Source organism: Desmodus rotundus, chromosome 9 (assembly GCF_022682495.2).
Source record: "Desmodus rotundus isolate HL8 chromosome 9, HLdesRot8A.1, whole genome shotgun sequence".
NCBI lineage: Eukaryota > Metazoa > Chordata > Mammalia > Chiroptera > Phyllostomidae > Desmodus > Desmodus rotundus.
In genome coordinates, this window is record NC_071395.1 from 110,723,759 (window position 1) to 110,740,614 (window position 16,856).

At 53.3% G+C, this 16,856-nt stretch overlaps 1 protein-coding gene across 2 annotated transcripts; it reads right to left on the reverse strand.

Moving 5' to 3' along the window:
• Window positions 1-1,459: 1,459 nt before the first annotated feature.
• On the reverse strand, window positions 1,460-16,834 carry ST6GALNAC1 (ST6 N-acetylgalactosaminide alpha-2,6-sialyltransferase 1). Of its 2 annotated transcripts, none has more exons than XM_045190147.3 (10): window positions 16,675-16,834; window positions 14,616-16,267; window positions 4,916-5,543; window positions 3,998-4,166; window positions 3,673-3,844; window positions 3,303-3,441; window positions 3,049-3,152; window positions 2,837-2,926; window positions 2,662-2,761; window positions 1,460-2,385 (listed from the first exon to the last, which is right to left on the reverse strand). In XM_045190147.3, exons 2-10 carry the CDS (start codon window positions 14,741-14,743, stop codon window positions 2,143-2,145), a joined length of 1,773 nt encoding a protein of 590 aa, XP_045046082.2. In that variant the 5' UTR covers window positions 14,744-16,267; window positions 16,675-16,834; the 3' UTR covers window positions 1,460-2,142. The 2 variants fall into 2 exon arrangements, with proteins under 2 accessions (XP_045046082.2, XP_045046081.2); XM_045190146.3 differs by having other exon boundaries at window positions 14,616-15,488; window positions 16,067-16,834.
• Window positions 16,835-16,856: the final 22 nt, after the last annotated feature.

Consider the following 16,856-nt stretch of genomic DNA (forward strand, 5'->3'; position numbering starts at 1 on the left):
GCAGCCGATATGACAGGATGCTACGGAATCCACTACATATTGTTAATAGAGTGAGGAAGGAGGATGGAAAATTCACACTCAGAAATCCGTAGCCTTCACAGACCATATAGAGAAAACCCATGGACAACAGCAACAAAGAAGATAAAATACTGAGTAGGAAATTTACCAACACTGTTCCAAGTCTATGCGAGGGAAACATTAAAACGCTCCCAAAAGTCACAAAAGTGGGCCTGGACAAATGCGGAGTTCTTGGAAAAGATGACTCAATGTAATTAATTTGTCAGTTCTCCCCAAGTGCACTTTCCATTTACTGCAATTTGACTAGAAATACCAAAACATTCTTCTAGGTCGTAAATGGATACTAAAATTCACATGGCAGAATAAATATGTAAAAGGAGCTCGGGAAACAGAAAAAGAAAAGCTGGGCACTGAGGAGACTGGGGCACTGAGATGCCGCCACCTGCCGCCCGGAGCTGGTACTACAGCCTCTGAGCAAAGCAAATCCCATTCTATTGGTGTTGATTAGCTTTTGGATGCTGAGCATTGTCTAAAAGGAAGCTTGCTGCTGCTGCTGCTGCTTTTTTGTTTGCCTTTCACGCCCTCACCAAGGGCCCGTATTCTGTGTAGCATCTTTAGCGTGCTGGGCTACTAACTCCAAATCATGGGGACAAAGCTCCAAGAAGTAAGATGGACTGAAATATCTGTGGTTTAGCCCTGATCCTTATCGTGGGGTTTGACTGATGGGAGACAAGAATGAAAGAGGAAGGAAAACTAGTTCCTTGTTGCATCAGCCGTTTTACACACAAGAATTTTTTTTAACCCATGTGAAATGGGTACCCTAAAAGTCGTGTTACAGACTAGAAAACAGTAGCCTAAGCAAATGTACAGGGATGTTTTGTGACGCTCATACAACTACAAAATTGTGTACGTGTCAAAGATTTCATTTCGCTCACGAATGAATGAAGGAACTAGTAAGACGTTAAAAACTGGCTCCCAGGAGAACCCAGAGCCACAGACGCACACGCGAGGGACGGTCAGGGCGCTAACGGGTGATCGTTACATGATACAGTGCGGGTCGCCGGCCACAGGGGAGTCGGCACTGCGTCTTCTTTGCACAAAATTCGTTTCCATCTCCGTGCACCAGAATTTTTATCACCATCAGTTTTCTACCACCCGGAGAGCTGTCAAACAGCTCAGAGACGAGGAACGATGCCGGCCCTTTTAGAACTGGATAACCCCCCGGGATTAGGGTCCTCTAGGCCAGCAATTTTCAGCCTTTCTCATCTCCTGGCCCACAGAAACCAATTACTAAAATTCTGCAACACACCAGAAGATATGTTACATTTTTTGTCAATCTGACAAAAAAAACAAAAACATAGGTATAATTTTGATACACTCACACCAGATAGCTCTTGTTGTATTGGCTCTTGTCATTAAAACACACACACACACACACCCCTTTATTTATTTATTTATTTTTAGAGAAGGGAGAGGGAGGAAGGAAGAGAGGGAGAGAAAAATCAGTGTGTGAGGGAAACACTGATAGATTGCCTTTCATAGATGCCACGACCCGGTACCTGGCCTACAAACCCAGGCCTGTGCCCTGAATGGGAATCGAACCAGCGAACTTTTGCTTTGCAGAATGACACTCAACCAACTGAGCCACACCGGTCAGGGCCACTCTTGTCATTTTTAAAATTTGACAGTCTAAGGGAAAAGAAGTCTGTGCCCCTGACTGAACAGCCAGGCATTGCACGTTTTAAAAATTCTTCCCCGTGGCCCCCCTGTGCCTGCCACGGTGCATTGGTTGAAAATTCCTGCTCCGAACGATGTAGGGTGAAATTAAATAGCCGCCTTCCAGGTTTCACAGCGGCTAAGTGTAAGATCTGGCATGCAAACCCAAACCTCTGTTTCCCTAAATTCAGGCTCTTTCCTCCGTGCCAAGTAGTTTTCAAATAGTGACGGGCAATGTTCAGCAGAAATTTGTCCTGGCCCCTCATCACCCCATTTAGTTAAAATTTTTTGGTCTCAAGAAAGAAGCCCTTCTTCCCCATCCTGGGAACAGGACCTTCGGCAACCTTCCAAGGTCTCCAAAGCCTCAGCCACCTGGCACTCGAGAGCGTCCCTCTGTACAACGTTCCCTCAGTGGCCTGGAGGGGCTGGGAGCCTGGCCGCGGCCTTGGAACTGCCCTGGTCGGATGTTTGGTTGGAAGTTATGGGGCGCTGGTACAGTCTGATTATGCCTTCATCGTGTAGCCGCTTCCAGAGCGTTCTCTCTAAGCTGAAGTCATGGTTGATATAGAAGACTGTCTTTTTCCATGTTGTATCGTAGTAGTGGTCCGAGAAGCGCTCGTGGCCCTCGGTGATGAAGCCATAGGCACTCACCTGTGGAAAGGTAGGAGGAGAAATAGGGCTCACCGTGGCCTACCCCTCCCCGCCCCAGGCTGCTGCCTCTCAGAGGCTAATTGTGTCTGTTGGGCGTGGGCGCTCTTTCTGGGTTCCGTCCCTTGAGGTCTGGGTGTGGGCCCCTGGATGCACCCACAGCCACGCCCACTCCACCCATGGGGTGTGCAGCCAGCCCCGCTGCCGCCCCACGCTGCAGGCCAGGAACACGCAGAGCGGTTTCCCCAGGTCCCCTGGGCTCCTGCGGCACAGCTTCACCTGGTCACAGAGCTGGAGGGCAGTGAGCAGCAGGAGGGCCCCTGTAGTGGGGCGGTATATTCTCCAGTGGGCGGTGTCCAGGGTCTTAGACCTCAGAAACCTGTAAAACGTCCCCAGAGCTGTCAGCGGTTGCCAGGATGAGAGGACGCAGCCCCTTCCGTGCCTCTGCTCCCACCTGTTCTTCATGTATCGGATGGCGTCGGGGTGCAGCAGCAGGTACCTGTCCAACTGCACTGTGTCCCGAAAAGCTTCCTGGGGCCTTCTCCTGTGGGCGGGCCGCTCAGTCGGGCTCAGTTCCCCGACCTCATCTGGTAGGGGAACTGTCCCACCTTTCCCAGCCGCTGGCTACACAGCCCAGCCTGGGGGGAGGGGAGGCCCAGTCAGTACCTGAACCAGAAAAGGCTCCTTTTCACAAAGGTCTGGTTCAGGAGCAGGGCTTCCAGCCACTCGAAGTCCCGGGTGCCTTCCAGGAAGTGCAGGTAGCGGATGTCCTGGGGACCAGGGACAGCCAGTGGCCCAGGAGTCCTGCCTGCAGTCTGCCCTGTCGTTGCCCTCCCCGCCCCCGCCCTGTATGAGCTTGTGCCAGCTGTGTGCTCCCTTCCCCAGAGTCTGTATGGCCAGGCCTATTCTTCCTTGCTCACCTTCCCCAGAGGCACGTGCTGGAAACCCCGACGGCCCAGTATGTAAAGTGACTGGGTCAGGGAGAAGGCAGTGAAGCCGTAGAAAGATGTCCGAGTACCCACATCCTGTTCGTAGCCCTTGATAACAGCTCCACTCAATCTATGCAGAAAGACACCGATCAGACCGGACGCATGAGTATTGGGGGGAGCGGCGTGGAGGTGGGTGGCGAGAGGAAGGAGAGACAGGGAGGCCTTCGACATAAACGGAGATTCTTGGGGAGCCCAGGAATTCCGCCTTCCAGGTACAGGCATGGGACGCCCTATCAGCTCTCAGAAGAGCCTGTCTCTGCAGGAAAGAGTGGGGGTGGTGGCGGGATGAGGGACAGCTCACCGGAACACGTAGTCATGGCTGTCTATCTCTTGGCCCATGTGGGAGTTGTTCAGGATGCCCCCGTTACCCACCACGGCACAGCTGATGCACTGGGTGCTCCCAGCAGGGAGGTGGGCCAGGAGCAGCTGCTGCTGGGCCACTGGAGGGAAGCGTGTCACCACCTCCTGCACCACTGGAACAAGGGCGACCCTCCATTCAGAGCCCGGGGATGGCCAGGGATCCGGTCCATCATTTCTCCCAGGGCGGGTGGCCCCCAGGGAAGAGGCAGACCCAAGACCCAGAGACAGCAGAGTGCACAGCCAGGTTCCTGGGGGCTGGGACTCACAGGAGTAATTGAGCTCCATGAAACCAAAGGGGGGCGCGAAATGCTCCAGGCGGTCCCACTCGCTCCGGCTGAAGTGGTGGGAGTCCAGGAAGAGGGTGAGGTTGGGCAGAAAGAGCTTCTGGAACCAGGGTGACTTGGAAGCAGTCACTTTCACAGAGTTGGGGCAGGTCTAAATGCAGGAGGGCAGGTCAGGCAGGGCGAGACCTGCAGGGCCATGGCGGGGGCGGGGGTGGGAGTGGGCGCTGGGCTGGGTGGTGCGGGCAGAGAGCTGGCCTTGGAGTTTGGAAGGCACCGCCCCTGCTGCCTCGGCCATCCCTTTGGCAGGCCCGCTGTGGTTCGGAGGCTGCCCTTGGCCCTCAAGGTAAGCACACCCTTGTCAGCGAGAGAGAAATGCAGCAGCCTGGGATGTGGTGTGTGCGCCCGTGTGCTGTCGTGGACATGGCTGCAACCATGTGTCATCAGATATGTTTTCAATGTCGTCCTCCTATGGGCATTTTTCTCAGGGATGGAAGAGAGGGGAGGTGGTGGAATTATCTGTGCAGACGGCAAGGTGTTCCCAGGTGGTGCTGGCGCTGGGCACCAGGTGGGGTATTCTCATCTGTTAGTGTCTGCCCCCCTTGCCCCCTACCCTCCCAGAGGATGGGGATCAGGTGTCAAACCCCAGAACAGGCTGCACTATGTCACCCCGATGGATGACCCTCTGTACCTCCCAGGGGCTCTTTCTCACTCACACCTTCCCATGCTGCCTGGGCTGGGATGGGGGTTCCGGGGCCTGCCTTCTCCTCCCTCATTTTGGCCATTAGGGGAAGGAAGGTTGGGGTGGAGCCTGGGAGGTGAGGGAGAGGGTGGGGGCAGGTTGAGTGCCAGGTGGGGCCTCGGAGCAGGGCAGCTTAGGGCAGGGGCCACGGGAAAACTCACCGTCTGTAGGCCCCCCACGTCGAAGCTATAGTTTTCCTCAAACTCCCACTTGGGCTCAGACTTGAAGCTGGCAGCCTGCAGCCTTGGGCCCGTCCGTGTGGTGAAGCCCTGGGAGGGGGTAGAGCTCGGGGCAGACTGGGCTCGCTGCTTGGGTAGGACTGTGGCTGTGGCCCCTCCTTTCGTTTTCCTCAGGGGCAGCCCTGATCCCCTGGTGCTGAGCACCTCAGCCCCACGTTCCAGAACAGGAGCCAGGGGCCTTGCGGGCTCCGTCCTCACGGTTGTCGGCCTCTTGTTCATGCTCCTCCTTCCCTCGAGCGTCCTTGTGTCCTGCCTCCCTGGCGACAGTGCCTCTGTCCCGCTGGAGGCCCTCCCCCTGTCCCGACTTCTCTGGGACAGCATGTCCACCTCAGTGTCCTTTTTCTCCTGACCCTTGAGTGACGCTGTCTTTGCTGTGCTGGGCGCTCTGGCTTCCATGCGGCCTGTGGCCTGGGGACGCATCTCCAGTGTGCTGCTCCCCTGCACGGACCCTCCACGGGCAGGGGTCTTCCTCTCCATGGTGGGTGCTGGGGGCGTGGCCTTTCGCAGCAATTCTAAAGACCTTTCTTTAATGTTCTCTATATTCTGGGGCCTGCAGACAGAGAGAACTTTTGATGAAGGGTGGAGATTATGGAAGCAGGTCAGAACGTGACTAGTAGTTGTGCTCGGGGCACAGGTAGACTTCAAACCAGGTCTCTGTGCTGGCTCTTCCCAGGTTCCGCCTAAGGGCACCGGTCCCGGACTGTGAATTTTAGAACGAGTTTGTGTGGCCCTGGTCCTGTCACCTCATAGCTGCCTGATTTGGTCGACCTTTTTATCTTTTTTTTTTTTTTTTTTTAAGAGAGGGAGAGAAGCATCAATGTGTGGTTGCCTCTCACGTGCCCCCTACTGGGGACCTGGCCTGCAACCCAGGCATGTGCCCTGGACTGGAAATCGAACTGGTAGCCCTTTGGTTCACAGGCCTGCACTCAATCCACTGAGCTACACCAGCCAGGGCGACCTTTTTCTCTTTTAAACGAGCCGTAGGGAACAAAGGGAACCTTGTCCAAAGGCGCATCTGTGTTTCGACTAGAGCTGCCGACCCTGACTTTGAAATCAAGATCTCTGAGAACGACCCGCCGTACAGATTTACTTGCAATGCTGCGTGAAGACCAAGGGCTTCTTGCTGGCATCGTCAGGAAGCACTTTGGCACTCAGGAAGTGCTGGTCCAGAGCCCCCTGCGTTTGCCACACGCTGTGTTAGGTGCTGGAGATGGTGAAAGGCGTGTTTCCCAGCCACAAGCAGGAGGCATTGTAGTGCGGGGTCAGTCATGTCACTAGGATGCCAGGCACATGTTGCACCCTGACCGGTGTGGCTCAGTGGGTTGGGCGTCAACCCACAAAGCAAGAGCTGGCAGGTTCAATTCCCAGTCAGGGCACATGCCTGGGCTGCGGGTTGGGTCCCCTGTCGGGGAGGCCTGCAAGAGGCAACTGGTTGATGTTTCCTTCCCTCCCTCCCTCCCTCCCTCCCTCTCTCAAATAAATAAATAAATAAAATCTTAAAAAGAAAATCTGTCACCTTGGAGGCGGGGGGAGGGGCGCACCTGCCGGCTCAGTGGGTGTGAAGAAAAGGGCTCTGTCTGGGCACCAGGGAAAGAAGGGAGGCTTCCCAGAGGAGCTCCCCTCCAAAGAGGGTTAGGAGTTGGGGAAGTTTCAGTCCCAGAAACATGAAAATTTACGGTGTGTCAGAGCTGTTGAGTATTGATGAAGCAGAGTGGGGCTGGGGCCTGGGGGCAGGCAGGGCCAGGTCACTGTTAGCGTTCGCTATCACTTGATCACCCGTTCACTCATCCAGGAGGAGCTGTGGAAGGATTTCCCGAGTGAGGCTGGGGTGGGGGGAGGGGGCTGAAGGGCCACAGCGGGGCACGCAAGATTTCCATCCCTGAACGCTTTCTCTAGCCACCGTGGAAGACGGATTCGCCGTGGCTGGTCTGACTCCCGGCACTCAAGGTTTGGGGCTCCAGGGACTGGATTTACTTTCTTTTCTGCTTTATCATGAGGCTGTCACAAGGTACCGCTTTATGCAAGTTTGTGTCAGGTGTTCTGCGGAGGAAAGCGTGGGGCCTCTGCTCGGCATGGTCCTTTAACTGGACTTCGTGTGTGGGGTCCCTGTGCTATGCAGGTTTTGGGGGGACTCCAGGAGCTTTGGATAAAAGAATCTTCCTCTCTCATGACCTAACCACAGTGCAGATGGATTTCCAGGTGCCCTTAACTCTTACCTGGTGTGTCGGAGCAACCTCACTCTGCCTGATCTCTCTTGTCCCAGGCTCCCTTTGTCTGTTTCCCCCTCCCTCGTTCTAAGCCACATATAACAGACTTGCTGAGGGTACGTGAAGAGAGAGAGCACGCAGTGTGCAGCCAGGTGGACCGAGGGAGCATCCCCGCACCTCCGTTTATTAGCTGGTGTGACCGGGAGAACCCTTCCTGACCTGCCCGGCCCTTGGGGTTTTCATTATGGGCACCACGAGCTGCTGCCTTTTGCTTCTGAGAGGAGTCTGCTGCGAGCATTAATGGAAAGCAGGTGCTACACACCTGGCACAAAATACAGACTCAACCAAATAATTTCCCTCCCTTCTCTCCCCGCCCCCCAGAGGTGCCTCGTTTCCTGTTAGCCTGGACTCTTCCCATGCAAGCTGCAGATCTGTTTGGCCTGGTCTCCACCTCCTCTGCCGCTGCCTGACTCAACAGGGAAGAACTCATTCTTTTGTGCATTCACTGAGCACCGCCTGTGTACACTGGACTAGTGGGGGGGGCACGCCCCTCCCTGCATGGAACCCCAGACACAAAGGGGCTGACGAGCCATCACATAAGGAAATGTCAAGCTGTCACTAGGAGCCGAGCCAGGAAATGGGTGCGAAGGACGAGGCGGTGGGAAGTAGCCTGCCCCAAGCTCTAGCCCCCAGGCCAGTGTGGACACTAATACTCCACAAGTCATCGAATCTGTCCTGTTTTGGGGTGCTACCTGCTCAGGGGCAATGTCATCTCTTTCTTAAATCACAGACCCTGAGGAGGCAGCCCTGTCCCAGCGCCTTGTTATACCAGTGATTTATCTGTTTACTTATTTTAAGGCTTTATGAGCCCTGACTGGGAAGCCAGTGACTTTCCGCTTGCAGGACGATGCCCAAGCCACTGAGCCACACTGGTCCGGCCCCGGGACATGGAGGAACCTGGAAAGGTTAACAGCCTTCAAGGCTTTGTTCCTTTTTTGTTTTTCATTTTTGACTAAGTTTAAAAAAATTTTATTATAAGGCTAGAAAGTATTTTGAGGAACCCAAGCACAAGAGGTGGTTGATCAGGCCTCTTGAAGAGCCCAGAACCAGGGGTCTCTGGGACTCGCTCTGTGCTCCGGCCTCTGCTCCTGGAGTCTGCTTCCTTCTCTTTCTCGCTCTGCTCTCAGCCGGCGCAGTGGTGGAGGAGGGCCAGCCCATAACGCCTGTTCTGGGGACTGTTGACTCTCTATGCTCCCAATTTTTAATTTTGTGAGGAGAGATTCGAACCCACTTGGGTCCTCTCTCCACCCCTGGCCAGGGGTCTGGGTAACATGGTACCTGGTGACATCCTGGGGTCCACCCCAAGCGTAGCGAGAGGACAGTCTCCAGGGAAACTGGGGGTTACTGGCTCAAGAACTGTAGGACACCCCCGAAGTATTCATTGTGAAAGAATACCCCCCGGCGCATCATGGAAAGCCGGAGTTAGTGCAGAACATTTGCGATCAGCTTGTGCTGCCCCTAAAGAGCTGAGCGCCATCACCTTGGGGATGCGACTCTGAACTACCCGTTAAGCTGATAATTGAGCTTAAGCTCCAAGGGCATCGCAAAAGCCTAGGTGTGACCTCCACTTAGCAACCACTCTTGTTACTGGGCTGTGACTCTCGGGCAGATCCACCTCCATCTCCACTTCCCATCCCCACACCTCAAGAGGTCCACAGGAGTTTTCCTTTCCAGCTACAAGCCCCTGACGAGGCTGTGATTCAGGAGACAATGAGGTGGGGTGGGCTGTTACATTCCACATGTCACACTTGCAGCAGCACCGAAGGCTGGCCACCTGCCTGGCAGTCACCCGGGCCCTGGAGAGATACAGCACAAGACACCTCTCTGCGGTCCCATGTCGGGGCAAGGGGACAGCGACCCCTGGCAGGTGGGTTCAGCCTGCAAATGCTGTAAGTTCTTGAAGACTCCTTTATGTTTTACAGGAAGTCTTAGCAATGACCCAGGTAGTGACAAAATTGTGTCATTACATTTCATGTCAATTTCCTACAATTAAATACACCTGTGATTGCTAGGGATGCGGCAATTGACATAGGCATTACCTATTCTCAGGTGTGGTGGTTACTGAATATTCTAATTGCTTCCATCCACATGTTGAGTGCCCTACATCTGTCTTGGCCAGAACTTCCACACCATGGGCTGGGTGAGGGTGAAGTGGGGAGATGGGCATCTTTTTTCTGTTAAGAGTCCCTAGTTCAGAGGGATAGGCAAATCAATCACGATCACATCCAAGCCAAAAGCAATTTATTTTCACCATCTATTTGGGAAGTAAAAACTATAAAATGTTATACTTTGAAAAATAAATGTCAGCCCTGGCTGGTGTGACTCAGTGGATTGAGTGCTGGCCTGTGAACCAATGGGTCACCAGTTCGATTCCTGGTTGGGGCATATGCCTGGGTAGTGGGCCACGTCCCCGGTTGGGGGCATGTGAGAGGCAACCAATTGCTGTATCTCTCACATGTTTCTCTTCCTTTCTTTCTCCCTCCCTTCCCCTCTCTCTAAAAGTAAATAAATAAAATCTTTAAAAAGTAAATAAATTGTAAAGATGAGGCCAGGCAGGGGTGTCCAACTTTTGGCATCTCTGGGCCACGCTTGGGGAAGAGTTGTCCTGGGTCACACATTAAGTACACAAACACTAACAAAAACAAAAAAATCTCATAATGTTTTAAGTAAACTTACAATTTCCTGTTGGGCCGCACTCATAGCCATCCTGGGCCGCAGGTGGCCCGCGGGCCGTGGGTTGGACACCCTTGGGTAGCTTCCTGCAATTTTCCAATTTAGGACATTTGGGCGAGGGCGACAGGGCTGACCGATGTTGAGTCTAAACATGCTCTGCGGAGAACTAGAGACTAAGCTGCTACGTGATCCCTGTGCGACTGCGCCCAGCGCGGGGTGCGCTCGTTGCCGCTACAGACTTCGTTTTGTTCATTCCTATGGCCCCAGCATAGGCTTGGCGCAGGGTGGGGACTCCATACATGTTCATGAATAGATTAATTTGAATATATATATATATATATATATATATATTAAGAACCCTCAATCTATACAAAATTACAAGAATGGTTTCCCCCCACCGCCCACCCCCAAATTCAGTCTAATTCAGTTTAAACCTCCAGATGTCATCTCTGGTTTAAAGCTGCTTTCTTATCCACTCCTCCCCACCCCGTCCCATCCCCCCATCCCCAACCACACCTACACCACCATCCCGACCCGGTCCGGTCAGGCCAGAGCTCAGATCCTGGCGTAGACGCGGGCGAGCGGTTGGGAAGCTGGAAGGAGGGGCAGCAAGAATTACGATCAGACCGTGAGAACACTGTCGCTTCCTTTTGAAAGCCTAGCTCTACTGGTATCATCTCAGCTCGCACTGAAGTTCACGGGCTTCTGTGTAATGCTGACATGGTGGACTCTGCAGGGTCAGTGAATGTGGTTTTCCTGGGTGGGGGCAGGTGGGCTTTCCTTTGTACTGAGGATCTCCTCACGAAGGTCCCTGCAGGACCATGTGTCCCTCCTCCCCGACAGCATCCAGTGTCCCCAAACACTTTTCTGGAGTGGATGTCCCATTTCTTTGTCCCAGAAGGCAACTGGGTGGTTCTGGGGCTCTGATCGCTCCACGGCACCATGGGACGTGCTGAGCGGCCCTCCACAGCTTCCTGGACTGTGAGGACCCCGGGCCGGGGCAGGATGGCACAGGCCTTCTTCCCAGCTACACTGCACCCCGGGCAATTCCAACCACCTCCCACCTTCAGAAATCTCTAGACTGGAAATGGGCACCGGGCTCCTGGCATCTCCCTGTGACTCCAGGGCTTAAGGCATTGGCTGGGGAAGGAGACCAGGTGCCCTGGTCAGATGAGTGGGTGTCCTGCAGCCCAGTCTCCCCCCAAAGGGTCTTGCCAGAAATACTGGAATCCTCTGAGCTTCTCTCCCTCCCTCATCTTCTTATTTAAACTAGATTGAGTTGGGTTTTTATCACTTGCAATCAAAAGATTTCCGAGATCTCAGAAAGATGGCGGCATAGGCAGACACGGCTCGGCTCTTCGCACAACCCCATCAAATTACGACTGAGGTACAGCACAACCATCACTCAGAAATGTCAGAAATCGAGTTGAATGGAACTCTGACAACTACGGAATTGAAGAAACCACACCCATCCAGACTGGTAGAAGGGGTGCAGATGTGAAACGGGCTGGTCTCTCACCCATGTGTGGTGGTTAAAAATTCGGGAGGGATATCTCAGGAGCGAGGAGCCCAGCCCCACACCAGGTCCCCCATCCCAGTGTTCCAGTGCCAGGAAGATAAGTCCCCACAACTTCTGGCTGTAAAAACCAGTAGGGACTGAGTCGGTGGAAGAAACCACCAGAGCCCCAAGCAGGTCCTCTTTAAAAACCCACAGTCAGACTCACTTACTCAGACTCACTCTCTCTGAGCTCCAGCACTGGGGTGGCAGCTTGAAGGGCACCAGTGGCGTACCAGTGGGAGAGGTTGAAGTGTCTGGCATCAAGATAGGCAGAGGCCCTTGTCCTTTTCTGAGCCCTCCCCTCCACAAAGCCACGGAGCTGGCAGGCTAATGCCATACCTGAGACTCCATCAACCTGGCTAGCACCGTTTGCCCTGCCTGGGAGATCCCCAGAGACTCTGCTCCGCCCAAATTACGGGCCCTCTCAGGCTACTTTTCTATGTGAACAACTGGTCTTGGCTCCTGCTTCACAGCTTCCTAAATCCTCTCAAACAAGCAACAGCTGGCCTCAGCGAGCTCCAGGTCCAGCAGCAGCAGCAGCCAGCCTAGATTCACAGCTCGGCTTCACCTGGGAATCTCCAAGCCCAGCACAAGTAGCAGCCATCGCAGATTGCTTTATAGCTCAGGAAGGGCAGCCTTGGGCAAAACACAGGTGCAGGTTGACCTTGGCCTGAACTACCTGGGAAACCCCAGGGCCAGAGCACCCAGTGGACAGCTACAGACCATGTCAGAGCACTACCACCCTGCCCCTGCACAGCTGATCCCCCACAGAGGGCTGAGGTTGGTTGTCAGTGGTCACACCCAGGCCTTGCAGCTGACCGTTCTGGGTAAATCCCTCCCACTGACCTGCCAACAGCAACTGAGGCTCAGTTACGAGAGGAGGATGTACTCAGCCCACACAACGGACACACCGTGGGTACCCAGAGCTTGGGTGGTAGGGTTAGTCACTGGACCCTACAGGACACCGCTACATTGGGCCACATGACCAAGACACAGCATCATAGCCACTCTACCTAACACATAGGAACAAACACAGGGACGCTGCCAAATGAGGAGACAAAGAAACATGGCTAAAGTGAAATAACAGACCAAAACTCCAGAAAAAGAGCTAAAGGGAATGGAGATAAGCAACCTATCAGATGCAGAGTTCAGAACACTGGTTATAAGGACGCTCAAGGAACTCAGTGAGGACCTCAGCAGCATAAAAAAGATCCAGTCAAAACGAAGGATACATTAATTGAAATAACAATTTACAGGAAAAAATGGTAGAGTGGATGAAGCCGAGAATCAAATCAATGATTTGGAACATAAGGAAGCAAACTAGAACCAATGTATGAATAAAGATATTAGTAGACAGTATGGAGGATGCTTTTATAACTTCGGGCCGGGACAGAGCTTCCTAAGAACTGCACAAAGTCCGGGGCCATGAAGGAAAAGACAGGCCAGTTGCGTGCACGCCACTTGTGTAGCCATAAGATAAATGACGCAACAACAACCCCTCCGCCCCAAATGTCAGGCTGGCGAGGCTATTCCAAGTACTGTTGCAAATCTATAACAGGACAGGGTGGGTATTCCTAATGTACAAAGAAGCTCCTCCAAATCAGAAAAATAAATAATTTAATTTTTTTAAAAAAGCAAAAGATATGAACAGGTCATTCATCACAAAATACAAATGATTAATAGACTTAAGAGGATCCTCAAATTCCCCAGAGGCCTAAGAAATGCAAACGAAAAAGAGAAATACCCTTTCACGCATCAGAGGATTAAATGTCAACATCAGTGATATCCAGCGTTGCCACAGAGGAGAGAGTTAATTCTCACGCTGGTTGATGGAGCCTTTTCACAGGGTGATTTGATGGTACCCATTGATATGCAAAGTGAGCATAGCCATTGTCTTGGCAATTCCACTTCTAGAAACCTACCTAGAGAAATGCTTAGCCAAGTACACAAACATATGTGAAAAATGAGTGGCCACCCCAGTGTCAATGGATAGGAACTAATTAAATAAATTGTATCCAGTCTACGGAATACTAGACATCCATGAAAAAGAAGGGAGTAGAGCTGCGTGTACTGGGGGAAGGATATCCATGACACCGTGTTGATTTAAAAAGCTGACCTGAGGAACTAAGTGTGTCTGTCTGTCATCTGCCTCCCTCCCTATCAACCTACCCATTCGTCCACCTGTTGTAAGGGTTTACACAGCATGAAGAGCACAGGCTATGGAACCAAAATGCTGGGTTTGAATCCCGGCCCTGCAACTTACTAGCAGGGTGAACTGGGCGTGGGTGACTCACGGATGCTCTGTTTCAGGATACGCATAATCGTCAGAGTCAGTGAGTTAATGCACAGGAAGCATTTAGGACTGCGCCTGGCATCTAGCGAATGCTATAATCACATAATAACGATGTATACACCCAGGTATGAAGAGTGGTCACCCCAGAAGAGTGGGCGGAGGTCTGGTGTCCATAATGGAGAGAACCCCTCTTCTTGCTCCGCCTTTCTGTATTTTTTTAAACTTCACAAGAGCACGTATTACTTTCAAATTGTAAGAATCGTGAAACAAAATGTTTAAAAATCGAGTCTAGAAAGAACAGGGTCCCTCGCTGCTGGAGATGTGTTTATTCCATAAGAAAAGTGGTCTAGAAGGTCCTTTCAAAGGATTAACTTGGGGCCCAGAATTCAAGCGGTGGCCAGAAGTGACAGACTTCTGAAGGAGAGTATGATCTGAAAGGAGTGGAGAGCACAGGGCGAATTTTGCCCCAGGACACGGAGAATGGCAGGTAAGAATTAACCCCAAAGCTGCTCAGCTAGCTCACGTCCCGGAGGGGAAAACAGTCTTGTTTGCAATCTCTGCCTTCTGGAGACCCAGCGCAGTAGTTTCCAGCTCCTGCCTGCGTTTCCTCTGCGTACAAGCCGCGTGGCCCCGTGGCCTCGGGGGCCTTGGCTTCCTGATCCCACTACCTCCGTGTTCCCCAGGCTTCCCCTTGGGTTGTTCTTGGCAGTGGTTCTTGCTCCCTGACACCCGTGTGGACACAGCGGTGTGGCAGAGTCCCCCAGGTCTCTGCACAGCATTTCAATTTCCTCTACTAAGTGAGGATGGGCTTGGGAAGGGTCAGGATCTTACCTGGTAGGCTTTGTGTTAGGTTCCTTGGTGGAGGAGAGCAGGGTGGACAGGAAGAAAATCAACACAACCACGGTGAAGAGCCAGACGGCTTGGCGCAGACGACCGAGGCTCCACAGGTAAGACCTCATGGTGGTGGGCCAGGCCCTCGGGAAACTGCTGCGGGCCCTGTGGCTTGGACGTGGGACAGCAGCAAGATGGACAGCTGGGATATCCTGGGTGGGGAGTACACACACCCTTTGTCCTCATAGGAGCCACTCTGATAAACACCGAGCCTTTGCACCTTTGCCAGGGAAAGGAGGAGCCACTTCAGCTGCTTTATGGAGGCTTACAGGCTGGCGTGATCGAGGGAAAACTCCTTTTGTCCAAACAAGTTCCCATTCCTTTTCTGTGTCTCTGAAGCCAATTTCTGAATGTAAAGCTTTATAAGAAACAGACACGCATGAGATGGAACCTCACGGTCATAGGTCCCAAATCCTGGGGGACCCTGGACAAGGGCACGGGCTGGCAGAGCCTTACACGGCCTCCACGCCCAACATGAGTCTCACGGGAAAGACAGGGGACCCATTAGGGGCGAGACTGGCTCGTGATCACTCCCCTGAGAGACCATCCTTAGCGTGTAGAGGAGCAGCTGTCAATGTCAGGTTCACAGCAGAGTCGCCTGGGAGCCTCGGAGACGCCCTGACGTTCAGGCTGCACCCTAACCGATGAAACCAGATCCTCGGGGATAGGTGTTTTCCAGGTGTGGGTGTTTTTCAGTTCCCAGGTGACCTAGCTGCGTGAACCGGTGGCAAACCACTGATTTATTGGCGTTGGAGGGGTGTCAGAGGAGTTACAAATGAGCGAAGCTTGCTCTACAAGTGCGCCTGTTGGAACCTGGGGCCAAGAAAGTGCACCTTGTGAACGTCGCAAGTTCACAGCTTCTGCCTCCTTCTTCCTGGAACCTTGGACAAGTTCCTTAAGTTTCTGGCCTTGCCTACACACGGGAAAAGCGAGGCATCTACCTCGTGGGATTATGATGAAAGCGCTATTGAAGGGCATGCACCCACCCTTCTGTCCGGCCTTCTCACCCGCAGTCAGGAGCCTGGCGATGACCCGGGTGTGCCCGGAGCCAGGCACCACGGCACCCACGCAGACCCCCAGCCTCTCCAGGGGCTGGGCACTGTTAGCAACCCCATTTCACAGTCAAGGGGATCCTCCCCAGGGGTGAGCAGCTCAGCCAAGGTCTTGGAGTGAGCCTCCAGCCTGGGGACCAGATCCCGCTGACCTGGAGGCTCATCCTTACCTGAGGCACAGTGCACCCCTGAGAAATTGTGTACTTTGCCTTGTTATGAAAAGCAAAATACCTAATGCTTAGAGCAAAGCGACAACTCAGAGAAACGACGTCAAGATCAGTTGCAGAAAAAGCACATTCAGAGAAGCAGCGGGTTATTCGGTTTAAAAATATTGCTTACAGTGTGTCACGCAGGTGCTGGAAAGCAGGTGTTTTTGAGGAGTGAAGGTGGCGCAGGTGTGGCCTGGAAGAGTAGGGCTCTATTGGGAGCTTGGCCCGCTGCTCACACGGGGCCTTTTCCATTCCTCTGAATGTGGCTTTCGGTGCTGGACCTGAAGTCCTTGGCCTTGCCCGGGCACACACCAAGAAATGCTTCAACAACCTTCCCCAAGGGGGATGGAAAGGTCAGAACGTGCTTCTGAGTGGCCGAAAGGAATCCAGAGCACTGATGGGCATCCTTTCCCCCCACACCATTTGCTGTCCCTGTGGCACCATTCAGGGGGACGGGCTGCGAGCGCGCAGAGAGGCTCAGCCCCTCGCTGGCTCTCCGAGCACACCTGATGTGTCAGCGCTGGCACCCAGGCTCTGTAAACACTTTCTCAGCGGACCTGAGTCAAGTCATAGCTCTGCCGTAATTGACCCTTTGCCCCGGGGTGGCCTGCACACTTGGCCCAAGCGACTACCCTCCGCCCTGGTGCCCGTGGGCAATGCTATGCCAAGCAGGTGCACAGTGGGAAGGTGTTTTCTTACCTCCAGCGTTGGTTCGACTAAACACAGCATCTCTCTTACCTCACCGGTGCCTGAAGAAGACACAGGCTCTCAGTGTTCTGACCTCCACAGAGCGTGGAGATCTGTTGACCTCCAGGGTGCAAGCTGAGCGACTGTGCACAGCTTGTGCTTCTACCCCCTCGGGCGAGCATTGAACTTGGGAGTTCAGGAAGCCAACTGGTGAAAGCAGGATCATCCCCAGT